This window comes from Spermophilus citellus (genome assembly GCF_964194105.1).
Source record: "Spermophilus citellus genome assembly, chromosome: 12".
NCBI lineage: Eukaryota > Metazoa > Chordata > Mammalia > Rodentia > Sciuridae > Spermophilus > Spermophilus citellus.
In genome coordinates this window covers 71570255-71591791 of record NC_138198.1, presented here as the reverse complement: position 1 = coordinate 71591791, position 21537 = coordinate 71570255, and the positions used below count along the sequence as shown (strand labels likewise).

At 31.3% G+C, this 21537-nt stretch overlaps 1 protein-coding gene across 4 annotated transcripts in view; it reads left to right on the top strand.

Moving 5' to 3' along the window:
* ANKRD12 (ankyrin repeat domain 12) overlaps positions 1 to 21537 on the top strand; it is a 122630-nt gene that overhangs the window by 66776 nt on the left and 34317 nt on the right. For all 4 annotated transcript variants that reach the window (XM_081263331.1, XM_081263330.1, XM_081263328.1 and 1 more), the window contains 3 exons: positions 1770 to 1970; positions 3119 to 3261; positions 8020 to 8167. In XM_081263331.1, coding sequence (XP_081119457.1) covers positions 1770 to 1970; positions 3119 to 3261; positions 8020 to 8167 — 492 coding nt within the window. The remainder of the gene's footprint in view (positions 1 to 1769; positions 1971 to 3118; positions 3262 to 8019; positions 8168 to 21537) is intronic.

Here is a 21537-nt window from a genome sequence, read left to right as displayed (position 1 = left end):
GAATATATTGATGAAGAAATGTATTGAAAAAGAAAATTTTTCCAATGAACTTTTCTTATACTGACTCTTAGTGGGAGTAGGGATTGGGGGTAAGCACCTGGGGACATGATGGTTAAATTCTTAGTCTTTCTAAGTATCCTGATTTCAATCAAAGCATGAACCTATCTAATATCTTTCACTCCTACAAATGTCGTAGATCCTTGTGCTTTTTAAAATAGTGTATTTTTGGATTTTTCTCACCTTTTCTGCCAGTAACTTGGGTAGAAGAGTGGTCAAATTATTTGACACTGCTACAACTTTAAATGTTTCTGAAAAATGTTGAATTACAAAGACTTATTTTGTAAAAATGGCTTTTTACAACATGAACTTTTGTCTTCAGAATTTTAAAGAATTAATATATTAAGACAAAGGGTAGAAGTCTTCTTTATCTCAAGTGACTCCCTTTGAGAGGCACTACTCTTCAGAGTCTCTTATCTATATTTCCAGGGAATTTTTAGGCATAAATATACATTTTTTGGTTGTTTTATTTTTTCCTAGGGTAAATACAATTACACAATAACATTGTTGTTCTATTGGCTCTTTTCATTTAGGGATAATTCCTTGTCATTTTTTTATTATTAATATGTATATAACTGGAGTAGAAAGCTTGACATCAAGCTGTGTTACCAAACAGATGTACTTGGAGGTTAGGATTGATTATCCATTAACTTGGTCCTTTAGTTTTTAAGAAAATCAACAAGATAACTGTCTTAAAAATTTTACTATAAAGTGTATAATAAAATTTATTCATTTAGCAAAGTTTTCTTGAGTTACACTATGTAGCAAGAAGTCTTTGAAACAGTTGAAAAAGATAGTTGATGAATAAGAGAGATGAAATTCTTACTCTTATGGGAGTATACATTCTAGAAATAAGTAGAAAACTGTTACTGAGACAACATACTTCAAAATCCAAACTGTAAAACTTTACTTTTTTATTGATATTGCTTTAGAACTCCATAATTATGTCAGTTTGCAAGATTGATGATGGAAAATTATTTTCCGAGATTGTTTTTTCTTAGTGTATTAACTCTTTTAAGTAGCTATAAAATTTCAGAATTAATTAATATTGTCATACCTTTAATTAAGAAAACATCATCCCATTCTCCCTGCCCTGTGGTTCTAAAAAGAGAGAGAAGGGTGCCTTGGCCATCATCTAGTTAAACTTTCCTGATTTTGACATAAGAACTAGAATAGAAATCAAAAGTTGGGGATCAAAGCAAAGAATAACATCTATGGGATTTTTTCCATTTGCCCTTATTTCAGATCTTTAGCTTTATTTTCATACTAAGATCATCTCTAACTTAATTTGCACTCAACATTAGAACAAAACTGCAGTGCTTTTGAGTTAGAGATATGAACTTTGGCCTACAATTTAATTTTATCTAGGTGTTAAACTAATAGTATAAAGTGCTCAGGAAAAATACAGTTGTTTGCAGTTCATTGATTATTCATTAAACAGATACATTTAAGGTATATACTTGATACTTATTATTATCATTTTAAACCAGTTTTATAAGTTGACAGAATAAAATGTTTCTCATCAACTTGTTATCTTTGGTAGTCCTAAAAGAAATTTTACTCTATGTATTTGTGTAAATTTATTAATGTATCATCCACGTCAGGTTTTGTGGTGTTAGAAAGTTCTAGCAATAGACACATTATCACTAAGAATCATTTAGTAAATATATACAATATTTAGCCTAGAACCTTTGTGAACTTTTTTCTTATAGACTCCACACCAAACCATCCATCACAAACAACAGCAGCCCAAAAGAAAACTCCCAGTTCTTCATCTCGACAAAAAGATAAAGTTAATAAAAGAAATGAGCGTGGTGAAACTCCTTTACACATGGCAGCTATTCGAGGAGATGTGAAACAAGTCAAAGAATTAATAAGTTTAGGAGCAAATGTGAATGTGAAAGATTTTGCAGGTAAGATTAAACTCAAGAATGATATTCAGGATCTAATATTGAAACAGATTCTTGTTAGTTTTATTTATATTTATTTTGCAAAAGAGTTCTGAAAATATATTTTCTTACAATACTTTTGCTGAATGTGCATAAAACCTTCTTCTCTGCTGTATTTTTTTGTCAATAATTACATTTTTGCATATTGAACTTAAATTTTAGTTGACATTACTATATAATTGTTTTTAAATTTTGGTTCTATCCAAAGTAAATTTGAGTACATGATGTTTTCAAAGCAGTTAACTCATTAATAATTCTTGAGAAACTTTAACTTGAACATGAAGATTGTAAAAGAGTGGCATTATTTTAACTTTAATTATTCAAATAATATGCCAGTGTATTTTTACTATGAAGAATTCAAATAATAAATGTTGACAGAGAATAATATAGAAATTCTTGTTAATTTCCCATCTTATACTACTCTGTTTCCCTTCTGCTTTTTTTTTCTTCCACAGAAATGGTATTAATAATTTGTAGGTTATTCTTTCACTATTTTCATGATCATATGTAAATATGAACATTTACTTACAAGCTTTTTTTTTTTTTTAAATGTTATTATTCCACCTGTGGTTCTGCAGCCTGTCTGTAATTGCAGGTATTTCTTTCAGTACAAATAGGTAAATTTACTTCATTTTTAACAGCTTCATAATGTTATCATTCGTGAACACTGTTGTAAAACCAACTTTGTGGGCTGGGGTTGTGACTCAGATATACAGTGCTGCCTAGCATGCTTGAGGCTCTGGGTTCTCCTCAGCACCACATTGTGTCCACCTGTAACTAAAAACCAAAACAAAACAAAAAAACAACTTTGTGTGTAGCTTGGAACTGTTTTAGTAGAATTGAAACTGTTGTTATAACAAAGCAAATGCACGTTAAAATGTTTGAAATAATGGCAGACTGCCCACCAAAATAATGATCCTGTGTCAGTTTATACTACCATCAAGAGTCTGTCACTCAACTTGAAGATATTAACTTCATTATTAATGATCTAATAATTTAAAATTTTAATTTTGATATCCATAATCAATAATGGTAGTAAATGTTTCTTATAAATTTGCATATATCTTGCATTTATCTTAAAATTGTATGTTAAATTAATATTCTAACTTTAGGTTGGACACCACTGCATGAAGCTTGCAATGTTGGATATTACGATGTTGCTAAGATACTTATAGCAGCTGGAGCAGATGTTAACACACAAGGATTAGATGATGACACTCCACTCCATGATTCTGCTAGTAGTGGGCACAGAGACGTAAGTATGATAGAAGAAATCAGTAATGTACATTTCCATCATAGATTTCAACCCAGGATAATTTAGCTTACTTCTTAGTTGTACGATCTTGTGTCCCTTTTTTTCGTAACTGCTACTTTATAGTCAGATGTAGCATTATCTTTTTTTTTATTTGTTTTACTTAGTTATACATGAAAGTACAGTGATCTTGACATATCATACATTTAAATCAGATAGGATATAATTTCTCATTTTTCTGAGTATACAGGTTGTAGAATCACATTGGTCATGCAGTCATATATAGCATTATCTTTTAATCTTAGATTTGATAATTGATTGTTAAAACAGTTTGGAAGAAATTTTATTTTAAGACATTATAGTGTCAGATAACCAAATGTGGTTAAAGCACATTTTACTTATAATAATACTTTTACAAAATTGGACTATGTATCTTTTGGAAAGCATTTTTACCTTAGACAAATGGAATTCAGAGTGAAGAGAAGTATGAATTGAATTCTGACCTTACTAGTTTACAAGCTTGTGATCTTGAACAAGTTATGTCTCTCCTCTATTCTTCCATTTCATCTTAAAATTATATAATAAATAATACCTATCTAAGGGGAATTTGGTTAAGGAAAAGAAGACACTGCATGTAAGCACACCTTAAACTCTTAAAATATTGTAGAAATATCAGGGGGAAAATTAAAACTATACCTGAATTGTTACTTCAAATATACTCAAATATTTTAGAAACTAAAATTTAGATTAAAAATGCTATTTTCCTTATTTATAATTTTATAATATACTTTTCCATGTTACTCATTAAGTTCTATTAAAAGGAAAATGTAATCTTTATTATTTTCTCTAAACTGGACTTGTTTAATATTTGACCATTCTTTCCTCTCTGCTGCATCAACAATTGGTACATATCTATGTGATACCACTTTTTTCTTCCTCTTTACTTACCTATTGTCATGTTTCCTGTGCTAGTCTGTGAATATCATACATACAGGCATTTTGTGTTTTCTGTTACTGATCCTGGAAATGTTTGTTGCAAAGAAATTAATAAATTTGGCATGGGTGCATGGATAGATAGGTGGATAGATAACTGAGGACAGGCAGAAGGGCAAAGGCTTAGTCCATAAGGCCGGACAAAATATAGGAGGCATTGCCCTTTCCTCTGAATTTATCAGAAGAGATGTGTTTTCTAGCTAATGCCATACTTTACCATTTTTTTTTAAATGCATTATTAATAGTTTCAAAAAATTAATAACTTTCCTTTAAATGTGGTATATAAAGGTTTCTTGATTTCCAAGTGTAATTTAAAATAATTATGCCTTGTGACTAAGACATGTTTGTTTACATGAGTACAAGTTTCTAAATATGTACATAGCTGCAAAATATTTCTAGAAGCTGACCTTTTGGCTCATGTACTAAAATGGATTCAAACACTGTTTACAGTCTCTGAGCAAGATTGGCATGCTATTTTCAAAAGACCTTTGCTTTTCCTCCTACCAACAAGCCTAGGATAGTAGGAGTCCCAATTTGAGAGATATTTTCTCTTTGTTGTTTTTACTTGAGCCTAAGGAAAAGAGAATTGAGATCTACCAAAAACTCTCAATTCTGCATACAGATATATTAGGTCTTAGGAGCCTCTCCCTAAGGAATTGGATTTCTTTTATTCAGAGATAGCCATGACAACTTGAACTATCCATTAAAAATTCCTAATGTGGAAGAAGCAGAAACATAGCTTCTTTACAGTGAGGTCTAAGTTATTTAGAATAAGAAAAGATTAACCTTGCTTCTGAGCAATGTATTCCTTGACCTGCTGTATAAGTGTATTATACCTCACAATACATAATTTTATACTAGTCTTAGTTCTAGTTGTTTGGTATCTATCATTTTTTGTCTTATCATTTTTACATACTTCTAGTTTGTTGCCTGTTAGAAGTAACTTTAATTTGCCTTAAGTCCTTTTTAGAATAAATATCTGCATATGAGAATGATGTCTATAAAATATTGGCTATTAAAATTTTTGTATCATGCTTGAATCTGTACTTGACTCATCATCTTAGACATGTACTCTATATTTATTGATCGTTTCCTGGTGCATAGGACACAATGTCAGGATCCTTTTTTCTGGTTTCCCATCCTAGGGCTTTTTTCTAAGAAAATAAACCTTAAAATGGAAAACATTTCAGCTCATTAAAATGTTCGCTACAGTGTTATTTATAATGATTAGAGTTTTTTTATGCTTTATTTAACCTTCTCAAATGTCTTTCATAAGTGAAATTTTAAAAGACATGGACCCACAATGACAAAGAGCAGAAGAAATGGAAAAGCAAGATTTTAAAAGGTGGAAATTAAATATATATATAGTTGCAGTACAGGGTTTGACAGACTTTTTCTATAAAGGTTAAATCATAAATATTTTAAACTTTGCATCTTTTTTCTACTCTTCCTTTTTACTCTTTCCTCTTTTCTCTTTTAACAAAACTTTAAAAATATAAAGGCCATATTTTGTCTACCTCTGATATAGGAGAGATAAGAACATTGAAACCAAAGCCATTGTGGCACAGAATTGTAGAGAAACTGAAGCTCAGGAATTGATGGCATCATTTGCCTCTGGAATTCTTTGTTTGGACTGCAAATAATATAATTGAATCAAAGTTTTGTTTGTTTTTTTCTTTTATAGCCCCTCCCCAATCCTACATAGCCAGGTGATTTCACCTCTTGTAACTTGGTAGATGTTTCCAATATGGAGCTAAGGATCAGGAATAATTGTTCTTCAGTAGCAGCTTTGGAAAGCTAGTTGATGTTTTAAAATGATAAATACTTGTAATTTAATAATCATAAACATGAATAAAATATTAGCATTTGGAGTCAAAAGTAAATTGTTATCTCTATACATTCTAACATTTCAAATTTTCTGCAAAAATAGTCAAGAATATTTTTTCATTTAATTCATTGTGAATCTTCATTCTTAAATAATTTGTTTGAAACTCTAGATTTACAGTATCTTTTTAAATTATTATTTTAGTGGTCAATGTAGTTAATACTCATCTGTTCATGTTATTTGTTTAAATAGTCTTTTAAATTATATATTTTCTAAGTATACAAAAACAGCATTGTTAATTGTTGGGAATACAGAGAGTAATATATTTAAGACTTGATCCCAAGTGAAGCTTATAGTCTATAATAAGGGGGAAATATATATTAATAAATTTTAATGTGGGTTTGTGTCACATAGAACACATCAATGTCAGTGGAAGTAAAAGATCAAAATAAGAGATGGGAAGGAGTCACAATTGATAATAGTTGGCTAACTCTGGTAAATGGGTAGATTTCACTAAGAATGGCAAGGTTAAAGGTACAAGTTTTAATAAACTTAATTTGAAACTCGTTGATTTGGGGCTTTTGTATTGAAATACACATATACTCAATTGGATATATCCAATGAACATTTGAATATTTGGGTTTAGCATTAAGAGAACAAGAGAATGAAAATGAGTGAATTGTATATTGATCACATTCTGTCAGAGTAGGTGAGAACACTAAAGAGGTGATATATATTAAAGTTTGAAAAAGTAGATCAGGGATAGGTACTTCATAGGACTGATGCAGGCAGGTAGAAGAGTGAAGAGCTATTTTAAAAAGAGAAGGCTGCAAAGATAAACATTTTTTCAGGAACTTGATTTTTTGTTGTTGTTTTCTTTCTTTCTTTCTTTTCTTTTCTTTTTTTTTTTTTTTTTTTTTTTGATAGTACTGAGTATCTAATCCAGGCCTTTTGCATGGCAGGCAGACTCTTTACCACTCAGCTACACACCCAATTATTTTTTATTTGATTTTGAGACAGAATTTCCTAAGTTTCCCAGGCTGACCTCAAACTTGCATTTCTGTTGCCTCAGACTCCCAAGCATCTAGGATTATGAATATAATTTTGAACACAGTTTTTTCTTTGTCTTTGTTTCATTTCTTCATTCACATTATTTTTTTTTTAAGGTAGAAGAGACATGAACTGAAAAGATTGTCTTCTAGATAGAAGCCAAACTAAAACGGTTTCAAAAATAATGAAAGGAAGAGTATACAAAGAGAAAAGAAAAGAAATGATGACTAACTAGACAGATCCTGGTTTTATGATTCCTGAAGTTTATATACTTTGGGAAGAAGGGGTCCTTTTTGAAAAAAAAATTTGAAGAATGAATACAAAGTCAGATTAAGGAATTGTAAGGTTCCCATGAAAATGAAAGGCCTTAAAGTCTAAGCTTCATTAGATCTAAGTAAATTGTGTGGGCATATGTCAGATGAAATTCCTGGGAGATGAGGAAGAAAGGACCATTAGGGCATTAATACACTTATAATAGTATTAGCTTTAAAAAGAAGGGAACTAGATCCTTTGTGATTTCTACTTGAATTTCCACAATTCAAGTGGCTATGTTATTACTCATTGATTTTTCTGAACCTGAAATAGTACTTATTAATAGATATTCAAATTCTTATTGATTTTTATGATAAAACAGGAAGAAAAACAATGAAATTAAGCATTAAAAGGCCCCTGTTTAAACTTCAAGGCAGAAGTTTTTTTAGTAGATGCCAGTCTTCACATGGAAGCAGGTGTCAGTGAAAATGGAACTGGAAGAGAATAATGATTTAGAATAGGATGCAAGTATTGGATGGAGAGTAGAATTAACACTGGGAAGAACATTGTATTATCAAGAGAATGATCAAAATGATATCATCTATAAAGAGACTAAATCTTCCTACCACTTAATGTTGCAGATAGTGAAACTGTTGCTTCGTCATGGTGGAAACCCATTTCAAGCTAATAAACATGGGGAGCGCCCAGTGGATGTAGCAGAAACAGAGGAATTGGAGTTATTGCTAAAAAGAGAGGTGCCTTTGTCTGATGATGATGAAAGTTATACAGGTTGGTTTTAGATAATTTATATTCAACTGTTTAACTTTTAGTAGCTCATTCTGGATTGATTTTTTAATACATAAAATTTAAATACTATAGAATAATGCTTGCTATCTCTTATTAGAATCTTAGCTACCTAAAAATGATGTAGTCAGTAATCTAGGTTTTTGCTACACATACCTTTTCTGAATGGCGTCATAGTGCTTTCCACCCTTTTTCTGTACTTTCTCTACAAAATTGCTGAGCTATTCCTTTATTATATTCAAGTATATTGTAGATCCTCTCCCCATGCATAGCTGCTCCCGTGACTTCTTTTCAGTCTATTCTGTATTATGCCCCTAAAAAGCAAATCCTGTCTTTTTCTGGCATTAATGAGTCATCTTCACTCTGGACATTGTTGTAGGGTAGGGGCAATTTCCTTATAAACGGTTTTTAAAAAGAAAGAGCCAAAAGAATATAACAATTTTTTTGGTTATGTTGAAAAAGTCTGTGTATATAGATGGAAAAGGTTCAATCATATTTCAGACAAAAATCAATGAAAAAGAATTCTAAGCTGGACACTGAGGTGCACACTGGTAATCCTAGCAGCTCAGGAGGCTGAGACAGGAGAATGGAGAGTTCAAAGCCAGCGTCAGCAAAAGCAAGGTACTAAGCAACTCAGTGAGATCCTGTCTCTGAATAAAATACAAAATAGGAATGTGGTTCAGTGGTCTAATATCCCTGAGTTCAATCCTCAGTTCCAAAAAAAGAAAAAAAATGGAGGTTTTTCAATCTATGGCCATATCCTCAAGAGCTTAAAGAATTCCTGTAAGCAATTAGATGTTACCTAATTGCATCTCAGAAATTTTGAGAGAGCAATAGATAGGCATCTATAGTTGGAAGCAGAGAAGTTCTAGTTTTTATTTTACATGATACAACTTTATTTTTCACCTGATAGGACAACCAAAAGAACCCACCTTCTGAATAATACATCTTTACTGCCTTGCTGAACAAAACTTAGTTGCAAATATACTCCAACTGATTAGGAGATGGTGCCAAATTATGATAAATAGAATAAGGAATTTCAGAAATAAAAGATTCAGCAGTGAGCACTTACCACAAAAGAGATATTTAAATAATAGCTATAGATATCAAATTGACTATAAATGTGAGATCACGTAAGAAAAATAAAAACAATTGAGTCTAAGTGTCAAGTTAAAACCTTTGGGAAGAGACAACACTAAAGGTTTAGTAAAATTGTATTTCAAATATGAAAGGTTGTATAATGACTTATTCTATGGTAGTTGAATAAATATCAGTTACAAATGCTTTTGAAAATGCAAGAATTATCGCATTAACATTGGATAAGAATTGGATAAGTCAGAAACTAGTCCATGGTAGCAAGATGATAATTTTGTGGTAATAAAGGACATATCATTCAAAGCTGAGAATTATGTAAATATGTAAAATGTAAACTTAGAAATCTATGGTAAAATTGACAGAAATGTAGTCCTACTTCGAATCTGCAGCATTGTTTCCAGCATATTATGAATATCTCAAAATTGTAGACAGTGTGTACATAACTATTAATACGTACAGGATGAGCCAAAATAGTGCTATATTTGGTAAAAGTTCGTAGCTATCATTAAACTTTTTAAGAAAATAAATGACTTTAGGAAATCAGAGAGAAGAAAGAAAGGTAAAATATTAATAATGAGCAGAGTCCAATGGTGAAAAATAAATTTTCTAGGTATTGTTTCTAAGTATAATTTCTTTCTTTAAAAAACTTATTTTCTAATGTTTCTAAGTAGAATAGTGGAATGAAGTTTATTAAATAGTAGCTTATCTGACAAGATCAACTAAATCAATAAACAGCAGATCTAATCATTGGAAAATGAGTGAAAATTTATAAACATAACTGAAGAATGATGGATAGAGCCCCAAAGTGTGAAAGATGCTTTTAGACTTTAGCACAATAATATATGTAGATCTTACCAAAACAATTAAAAGGACATATACACAGAAATTCAGAGAACAGGGATACCAAGAGAAGCGGCTACAGGGGGAGACAGACAAAAGGAGAGAGAGGGGACAGGAGAAAGATTAGGCAGGTACAGAAAAAGTCATAAAGAACTGCTTTCTGCTTTTTCTAAGCCAGTGAAATGCTGATCCTTAACTATAAGACAGGAAGCCTACCAATAGAAATATTCAAAACAGGCTCCACTATAACATAGTACCTAGCATACAGAAGTACTTAATAAAAACTGCCGTATAAAATTGCTAAAGGCTTTTAAAAGATAGTTTTCTGCCATTGGTGAACTTGCGGTGATTCTTATTGAGAGGACTCATACATTCTTATTGACTTTCTAGAAAATCATTTTTTATATGTATGAAAAATTCAGAAAGATGTAGCTGGAAATGCTGGCAGTATGTGTATAAAGCCATTATTATAGTAGTTCTTATACTAAAAATTTTAAATGAACTAAGTGCCCCAAAATGAGCAGAGAAATAATTTTAAAGCATATGTAACTTGTATAGCTGTTTTAAATTGTTTTTAATTATTTTAATAACATTATAAACTGTCTTCTTTATTGTGTATATTTCAAAATAAAAGGTAAACTACATTTAATTAAAAGAAAGTGCTATGGCCTTCTTAAATAAGTAAACTGCTTAGTGATATGGAGAAAATAGACCTCTAATTAAAATATTTATTAATTTAAATGTACTCATTTGAAATCACACACATACATTATTTGGAAGTACTGTTTTTGTTACTGCTCTACTGTCTTATGAAGTGACCTTTAAAAAAATTTTTTAGTCGTAGATGAACACAATAACTTTATTCACATCCAGAATCTTATGTATGTTGCACTTTCAAAATCTAGATATTATGCTAACATGAGAAAATTATCTCAAGTTATAATTACTCATTTAGCAAACACTCTTTATAGTCTTTATAAACCATTTTTTAAAAAACTCAGTATCATGAAAATATTTAAACACATAGCAAAATTCTAATAATGGTACAGTAAATACTTACATCCATCAACTAATTTTATAATTGTTAACTTTTGCTGCTTCCTTTATTACATTATTACATAATCACCAATTCATCTCATTTTTATGCATTTCATTATAAGTTGCATACATCCCTAAGTACTTTAGATACATTTCATTTTAGTTCAATGTTTGTTTATAATTTTTAGTAATATTTACATTGTGAAACTTGCAACTCTTGACTGTAATATTCTGTGGATTTTCAGAAATGCATTGAATTGTAGTCTAACCCCTTCAAGGTAACAAGATGCCTTCACACTCCAGAAAATTCCCTCATCCTCCTTTCCGAGTCAGTTCCCTCTCCTACAGTTGATCATTTTATACCCATCATGATAAAAATGGTTAGCAAAGAATCACTCATGCCTTGAAAAATATAGGAGGAATTGTGAGCATATTAGCCTTTTCTCAACAAAAGAGAGGGAAGAAGAAAACAAACCAATCAGGGTGTAGTAGAGAAATATAGCAGCACCTAGATTGTGTGATCAAAATTAACATCATCCCAGAAGGGAAAGATGTTCATAATGTACTTCCAGATATAATATCCTGAGAGGGTATATAATACCACTTTTTAGTTCACAGCTGCTTATATATAATCATGATGAATGCTTGTTTTTTTTTTAAACAGAGACAGAGTCATGATATGAAAGATTAGAAATGGCAGTGATAATGAGAAAGATTATTCTCATTATTCAGTAAAGACAATAAAATGTTTCATACTATGAGATGATAATAAAGGGCAATACTTGCTATAAACTAGATCCTATACTAGATGGGGAAAATGATTATGAAGAATATTATCAGGTAGTTTAACAAGGAATATGGACAGGAGATTAGTGTTATAAGATGGACAGCTGTATTGTGGTGACCTACAAGGACATTTTTATGTCTTAGCAAATACTTATTTCCTTAGTACACATGAGTATAGTGCTGTGATGCATGCAATTACTATCATAAGCTTCAGAAAAATATATTTACATGTGCATGTGTAGATAACAAAAGAAAAAAAATCATAAAGCAAGAGAGTAAAAGATTAATAATCTAGAAGTCCAGATAGATAATGGATATATAATGTTTAATATTTTTAATTTTTCTTTTTGTAAGTTTGTAACTGTTTCCAAATAAAATTTGAAATATATACATACACAAAAATTTCCTTGCTCTGTCAATTAAAAAGACTTAAGAACATTAAGACAGTAGCAATAATCATTTCTAATTCTCAGATTATGATCTTAAAAACATTTTCTACTAAAAGAAAATGAAGACTTATTTAGAAAAGGATGATTCCAAACCAAGAGTAGGAAATATGTAAGATGAGAGTAAAGCATCTTTTCATTCCAGATTTCAAGGAAGGAATCAAAGATTAATATGAAGTCTTGTCAGAAGGCCTTAAGAGATAACTTGGGGCCCTCGGGTTGTAGCTGAGTGGTAAAATGTTTGCCTGGCATGCATGAGGTCCTGGGTTTGATTCCCAACAATACAAAACAAAAATAGGAGACAACTCGGAGCACTTTCCCACTGGTCAAAGATGGAATTTAAGCTCTGAAAAGGGTATTAATTACAAAGGTTTGGAACCCATCAAATATGGTTAAGTCCATGAGCTTATTATGATAACTTAAAAACAATCTGTCATCAGAAGACAATGAAGTATTTATTTAACTCTAAAATTAAGAAATAAAGAGAAAAATAATTTTTCCTCTGTGAACTTCTGTCACTGGATAACTTCATTGAGGGTAAGGAAAAGTATTTTTATAAAATTAATTCAGTTAAAATAAGTGGAAAAAAATTAAAATATGAACATCTTACAACCCCCAGTTAATATATCTAAGCTTTAATTATCAGCAGTTGCTAACATTAAATAAAAAGTGAGAAAGCAAATAAGAAAACATGTGCCATGGATGAAAGAACATGTTAAACTCCCTCTGTGGCCTTGTCAAAGGGTGCAATTCTCAGTGTTTTCAGCTCTCAGAATCCAATTGCCAGTTTATAGGGAATGTGAAGGTGAGAGAGCATATTGAATTGCAAATCAGCAAAATTTAGATTGTGGGAAACCCAAATGTGCGTTTCAATCAACAGATAAATTGTATTTAAAACAAAAACAAAAAAGAACATGTAGGAATAAAAATGACTTGAAAGGCACATTATACTTTTCCAATAATGAGTACAACTAAAAAATTAATAGATTATTTATTCTTCTGTAGAAGATTTTTCTAAAACCATTAGATGACCAGGCATAGTGGCACTTGCCTGTAATCCCATTGACTCAGGAGGCTGAGGCAGGAGGATCAGGAGTTCAAACATAGCCTCAGCAGTTTAGCAAGGCCTTAAGCAACTCAGTGAGACCCTGTCTCTAATAAAATATAAAAAAGGGTTGGGAATGTGGTTCAGTGGTTAAGCACACCTGCGTTGAATCTCTGGTATCAAAAAAAGAGAAAGTCATTAGGGCTGGGGCTGTAGCTCAGTGTCAGAGTGCTTCCCTTGCACATGGGAGGCACTGGGTTCAATCCTTAGCGCCACATAAAAATATACAAATAAAATAAAGGCATGCTGTCCATCTACAGCTATAAAACATTTTACAAAAAAAGTCATTAAATGGCACATATATGTTTTGCAGTATTGATAAACTCATTTTTTTTAATACTGAGAAATTCTTGAGGTGATATGTTAAAGGAAAAACCTCATAATGCATTTAAAAAAGGGTTGGGAATGTGGTTCAGTGGTTAAGCACACCTGTGTTGAATCCTTGGTATCAAAAAAAAAGAGAAAGTCATTTGAGAAAGGACCAGCAATAGTGATAATTCTTTGGTTTCACTTAGGAAATGATCCACAAAAGTATTAGACAATATCCAAAAGTGAGACAAATTGTTGAAAGGAGTTGGGATGTGGGATGAATAAAGGGAAAAGTATAATCTTGGTAAAGAGTTGATATCAGTCATTACTTGAAAGTAATGTTAATGAATAGAGCTAAAACTAGGCAAAATTATGAAGGTTGCCACTTTGCTCTTGGTCTCTATTTTTTACCTCATTACCCTTCAGTAAAAAAACTTGGACTCTATTAAGTGTAGGGTACATAAATATTTCTCAGTAAATATTGGGATAAGACACTGGCTCTTGGAGATTATGCCAGGGCTTTCATCCCCTATAAATCTAAGGAACACCTGAACCTGTTTGGAGGCTGAGTCTATCATTAGGATTGGGAGAGGACCTGGAATTAGAGAACAGAGACTTCCTGGTGCTTCAGCTGCTGGCTGGGAACCAAAGGGGTAGGTAGAGGTCACTTTGTCTTTCACCACTTGCCAGACACTTTCCACTTAAACTACTTCAACATTAAGTTGCAGATAGCCAACAGCAGAAAATAACAACCCTCCAAGAAATAAAAGATACTAATCAATGTGAATAAGCAAACAGTGTTAACCAAGCTAAATAAAACAACTAGAGGAAACAACTTCAGCAACAGAAATGGACATTAAGAAAATTCAGGGGCTGAGGCTGTGTGATTTCAGTGATACCGCGCTTGCCTTGCATATGTGAGGCACTGGGATTGATTCTCAGCACTGCATGTAAATAAATAAAATAAAGGTCTATCAACAACGAAAAAAATATTTAAAAAATTCAGATACAGCACAAAAAGACTTGAACAAAACAATTTTATAAACAGCTTAGTAGAGGAAGATTGGAATGTTCACTCTTGAGACTTAAATTATCAAATTAAAAAAATTAAACTTGTTTTGCATAATACATCAAAGATATACTAAGAGAAAGAATCATGAAAGTAAAAAGGGGCTGGGGTTGTGGCTCAGTGGTAGAGCACTACTTGCCTAGCATGTGAGGTACTGGGTTTGATTTTCAGCATCACATAAAAATAAATGCATCATGTCCATCTACAACTAAAAAAAATAAATTAAAACATTTTAATAGACCTAACATAAAATTTATAGGAATGTAGAAGAAAAATAAACAAGGAACCTAGGCAACGATAATATAATCGACAAAATAAATTTTTTTCTGAGCTGAAAATGCCTTAGTCTCTTGATTGTGAAACTCATTGCATTCCCCAAGTGAATTAGTGAAAAATCTCTAGATTATGTATTAGTCAAATTCCTTAGCTCTGAATGTAGCTCTTACCTACAAAGAAAAATTCAGATCAGTGTTTGACTTCTAATTTGCGAAAGTGGAAGAAGACTACTGAGAGAAAATAAATATGACTTAAGAATTCTGTACCTGACCATTTACTTGTCAGATTTTTAAAAGTTGCAGATAAAGACTTAAATAGCATATAAATATATAGATACTTTTTTAGAGGGAAATAACAGAAGAATAAATCAACTTATAAATGTAGTACCTAATTGAGGGAGATTAAAAGGATATGTGAATTCTCAGTGTCAAGTCTGGCAACTGCAAACAAAAGTACAAGAGCTTTTATCATTTTAGAGATATATATAGCATTCATAATGAAATGGTAGGATGAATGAGTTCTACTTCAAAATGATATAAGAATGGGGTGAATGAAGATGTGAATTGGCCAAAGATGAATGATTATTGGAGCTAAGGCAATAATATTTTGCCTACATTTTTGAAAGCTCAAACTTTAATAAAGAAAGCATTTTAAAAAATACCTATACTTTTTGATATAGCCCCATACTTCTGGGAATACCTTGTGGTTATTATGTTGATGTTGTTGGTGTAAAAGTAAGTGTACAGTGATCACTAGGGGATTGTTTTATTAAATCAAGATACAGCCACAACATGGATTACCCTCAATCATAAAAAAGAATGTCAGTAATATACTTTGTGTTACAGTTTTCTTGGAGAGATTATCATAAGATATTGAGTGAGAAAGATCAATATAAATAGTCAGAGGTCATTTTTATTAAGTGAGCAGTGTTCCTTAATTTTAGGGTTTTTTGTTTGGTTTTATTTTTGTGGTGCTAGGAATGGAACCAGAGCCTCACATTTAGTAGGCAGATGCTTTACTGCTGACCAATACCAATGGCCCTGAAGAATATTTTGAAAACCTACATGTATTTGTATATGTACATATAATATTTTTGCATAAAAATTTGTAAGCATACTGCTAATGAGGCATGTGTTGGGGACTACTTGCAGAGGAAGTGATGATTTTGGTGGAGGGGAAAAGGTAGATGTTAAGCTTGCCATAATTGTGACAATATTTGTGTGCATATTAATATACAAACTTTGTCAATATGATCTACTCTTGGTTTGCATCTCTGTTTACTTTTCTAACTTCTTCCATTCATAACTAAGTTTCTTAAAGTAATAGACTACTTTCCATGGAGTCTATTTTTACTGAGAGCGCACAGGTTGTTAGCTGTATTTTAGTCCTTGTCTTTCAGACTATGTAGAATTTAATGTTGATCATATTCTTACTAAAATTCTTTTACCTTGGTTTCTGGGACATAATTCTCTTTGACTTTCACCCAGCTTCCCAGACTGCCTTTGTAGAATCTCATTTTCATTTGCTTCCAATATTTTCTAATTCCATCTGCTAGCCATAAGATGAAAATTCTCTAAACATTTTTTGTGCTATGTGGAATCAGGATTATATTATCTGAAATTGCATTTTATTCCATTAGAAAGTAAGAAAATAAGATTGAAATGAAGAACGTTTTTTATGCGGCATATTCTGTTTATTATAGCTATGAACTCTTAATTGGTCTCCTCTGAAAAGTGGCATTGTGAAAAACAGCTTTTGTTAAAAAACATTTCTATAGAAGGATGTGCTGCAACAAAATTTTCCCATAAGAAAGGTATTTTATTGGAACATATGTGTTTAATTAGAGCAGAACACATATTTTAGAACCTTTTTAATTTTCACTGATCTTAATGATTACCTGTGTTCATCAGCTATGTATTGATCTTTCAGAATATTTACTTTCCACCTGGTGAATGTGCCTGAATTATTGCTTAATCAAAGTCCCTCAAGAAATGATGCAAAAATTATCAGTAAGTATCATACAAAGATTTTGGAGTTGCTAAAAAAAGACTGATGAAAATACCCAAAGTTTAATTTACATGAGGTCCTTATTAGACTTAACTATTATCAAACTTCATTCACTCTAAATTCAGAATTACTAGTATTTAATCAAGAATTACTTTAAGGCCTGGAGTTGTAGCTCAGTGGTAGAGCACTTGCCTTGCGTGTATGAGGCACTGGATTCAATTCTCAGCACCACATAAAAATAAATAAATAAAGATACTGTGTCTGTCTACAACTAAAAAGGAAAAGGAAAAAAATTACTTTAACCGCCCATAGATGTTTATATGTGGAAAGACTTAAAGCATTGTTATCTATCTGCTATGTCATGTCATTCATGTGACAGATACACTTTAAGTGCTGCAAAGTTAGAGAATAATCAAGACTGAATTTTAGAACTTAAAAATTTTGGAGTAAATGGAAGAGTGTTATCTAAGTAGCACTCCACATATGTTTTGTTCCATTAGGCATTGTGCTTTATTTTAGTCAGTTCTATTCAGAGTAGCCATTCTATAATCTGTTACTAGTCTTCAAGATGACCAAAATGTAAATCAACATAGTACTTTCTTCATCAAAAAGGAAAAAAGTGCTGTGGAAAAATATCAGCTAAAATTAATAGTCAACTAAAATTAACAGTGTGCTTAATGACATACTTAATTTCCACTTCTGGCACAAGCCTTCTTTTTGTAAGAGATCAGTAGTAAATAAATTACAGATGGCCTCACTTCATGAACCACACTTGGAGCAGCAGTTTTGTGTCATGCGTATCAGACATGAAAATGTTACAGGAATACATGCTCTGATTAATATAGCCTATTTGTGTATAAATGTGTGGTTCTTTTAAATTTGCATACTTCTGTAATCTTTTTCCCTTTAGTCTTCTCCCGTAGTCTTATTTCACATTACCTTCTTATAGCAAATTCTATCTAATAACAATGTTTGCTACCAATGATTGCTTCTTGCTATCATACTGAGAATTCATAGTTAGAGAGCCAGATCTTACTCATAAACCATAATTATGATAATGGAAAAGTGGGTAACTCTCTATCATATAATGTCCCCTATAATTTCTGATACTTACTAATTGCCAAAGTAGAGGTTTTGTTAGCAACTTTGCCAGATACTGGTTTTAGTACTTTAAAACAGTGCCCACTGTACAAACTTTAAATGCCAATCATTGTCATAAGAGCTATTCATCTTTTTCTGATCTTTGTCAACAGTCTGGCCTTGTTTCTTAAGCAGCTGCTATAAACTTTCCTCACATTATATGGAAGAAAATATTTCATCATAATAAATAACCAAGCTGTTTTTTGAGACAGGAGACTTGTAAAAAACAGTGATATATAATTACCATATGGTGTTTACTAAGTGCATTTGTGTGTCATAAAATATATAAAACAAGCAGTATTTTTGAATCCTCATTTTGTCCATGTTAACATAGTAAATCGTATTATTACACCACAAATACATTGTCATAATTTTTGAAACTTACTTCCTCAGTTTCATATTTCAGGAACTATGAAAATACAAATATCAGTACATGCTTATGGAAATTGTAACATTTAATATATTAAGAAGTCCAGAAACAATCCAAATATTTAAGTTACATTATACCAGAATTTTTAACTGAATGTCTTATGTGATATTAACTGTCTATGAGTAGGAAGAAGATCACCTTAGGAAGTTTTAAAGCAAACCTTTTTTGAGCGGTAGAGCAAGGATTGAACAAGCAAGCGGTACCAAGGATTGAACACACGGCACTCAGCTATTGAGCCATATATCTCGAGCCCTATTTTGTATTTTATTTAGAGACAGGGTATCATTGAGTTGCTCAGCACCTCGATTTTGCTCAGGCTGGCTTTGAACTCGTGATCCTCCTGCCTCAGCCTCTCAAGCCACTGGGATTACAGGTGTGCTTCACTGTACCCAGCTTCAAGCAAACCTGTGATTAGAATTATAGATATTCTAGGAAGAGGTCACTTAAAGTGTTATGTATGTCAGCATGTTTGATCATTAGACTCTAGACTCAATAGAGCATTTTATGGAGTAGTTTGTATATTGGTATACTAAAGATTTCACTACTTTATATGAAAGTTAAAATGTAAATAGCATTTTTTTGTTTCTTTCCAAATGGCATATTTTAATAACTTTCAGTGTATTTGTTAGATTGTAATATAGGTTTGAACTTCTATGGAAAATCAGTGTCCATTTATAACTCAAGAATCTATTTTACCAAGATTGTTAATGATTTTCTTGATAAAGCCTATTTCTGAAATTGTTGAATAATACCAAACACCATATTTGGTGCTTATCTTTTATATATATATATATATATATATATATATCCCTTTATTATCAATACTTCAAAATAGCTATTTAGGAATCTTATGTTCAGAAGACTGAGCATACATCATAATAGGCAATCATGTATTCTTTAATTACTAATTAAAAGAAGTTTTGTTATAGTGTTTTTGCATGCCCTGTTTTCTCCTCTTTTTTGTAGCATGTATGCTTTACACACAGAGTTCTAAATTTTAATTTTTAAAATGTTTTCTATGTAATTATCATCAGTTTCCTTCTACCAATATTTTAAAATCTATAGTTTTTTTATTAAATTGGTAGTTTTAAATCAATACAGATTTTATCATGTGTTTTATGTGAATTAATTATATTAAACTAGTCCCAAAATCTAAGAATTTTTAATTTCAGGTGGCATGATTTATTACAGAAAAATATGTCAGTTTTTAAGTAGAGGTAAAAGTAGAAATTATGAATACCTAAATTAATATACATTGTAAAAATTCACTCTTTAGCAGTGTCTATAAAAATTATATTCTGCATCTTTGACTTGCATAGCATGCACATATATATCAGAAAGATGGAAAATTATAGTTGCAACTGCCGTGTGCTCTGGATGGTTTGCACATTAACACGTTGTAAGTGTTTAAATTTTGAAATGTAATATAGTAATATTATTAAATGTAATATAGTAGAAATTCCAAGTAGTTATTTATCACAAATATCAAGATTAATTTTTTTTAGTGTTCTTTATGGTTTTCTTTAAAAAGCTGAATTTCTGTCAGTAACTTAAAGTGAGTCTGTCACATAATAATTATAGTGTGATATTGCTGAATATTTAAGACAAAAACTCTATTCAAGGGATATTTTTGGGCAGAACCCTAAAAACCCTTTTGCTTTAAAACATTGATTAAATGTGTGTACATTTAAATGAGTTCATCTTGAGCTACATCATCCTGTCTACGGAAAAATGTTTTTTATCTCGTCATGATTTAAAGGACCTTCATGTAATGTTATATATTCATGATGGAATATCTGAGACTGGGTGATTTTGTCAGTTTCCTTTAGTGACATCAAAATTTCTGTTGTGGTACCTGTCCTATTTTCAAAGGAGGAAAACTGTATTGTTTGTAGAATCAATTTCTGTGTTAGCAACAATTTTAGTAGAAGAGTGTTGTGTGATAACTAATGGGGAGTGTAAATAGAGTGCAATGATACTTGATTTTTATTTCATTTGTAGATTTTACTTTCAGACTTAGTATTTTCAGCTATTGATGATATTCTCTTCCCTCTCCATCTCACAGCTATACTCTCAGCTATAATTCTTTTACCAATATCTATTACTATAAAACTAAAATGAAAATAAATGCTCACATGGTGAACTTATTTTCAAATAGAAGTATAATTACTTTTTGCCAATAAAACACTTAACATTCTGGAGAATTTAGAATTGAAGTTTACAGATGTAAATTTAGAAGAGACAGTTTGAAATTATCTAATTTCCCCTTTTTTAAGCAACGCGACTTAGTTTGGGGATGTGAAAGCTATTAAGGTTTGTTTCTTAAATACAGGTGCATTTTGTAAATGTTACTTTCTTTGCCTGGGTAACATAACAATTATGTTTATATAATTTTTAATTATAAATATAGTAGTTTTTGTTAGTGAACTATTGCAGAACAAAGGAAATATCAACTAAAAGGATCCTGCTGCAGTTGTAAAACGTGAGGCCCTAGATATTCTCTTAAACTGAGATTCTCAGTTTTTTTCTATTAATTTCTGTGTTTTCTTAGTAGAAGAGTCTTATACTTAGAGAGCATTCTCAGCTGGAAGACTAGAATTAGAGACTACTAACCACAAACCTCCTAACTCACAGGAGACTCTTCCATAAACCAACTACTTAATCAAATGGATTTTTCTCTTTATCCACTTGAAAAGAAATAAGTTTGAGGAAAATGACTGAATTAAAGCCAAAAATTGAGTCTGTAGATGGTAAATATTGCAGGAAAAGAAAGGTAAGTTCTCAGTGTTCTTGAGGATCCACCACCATATTAAG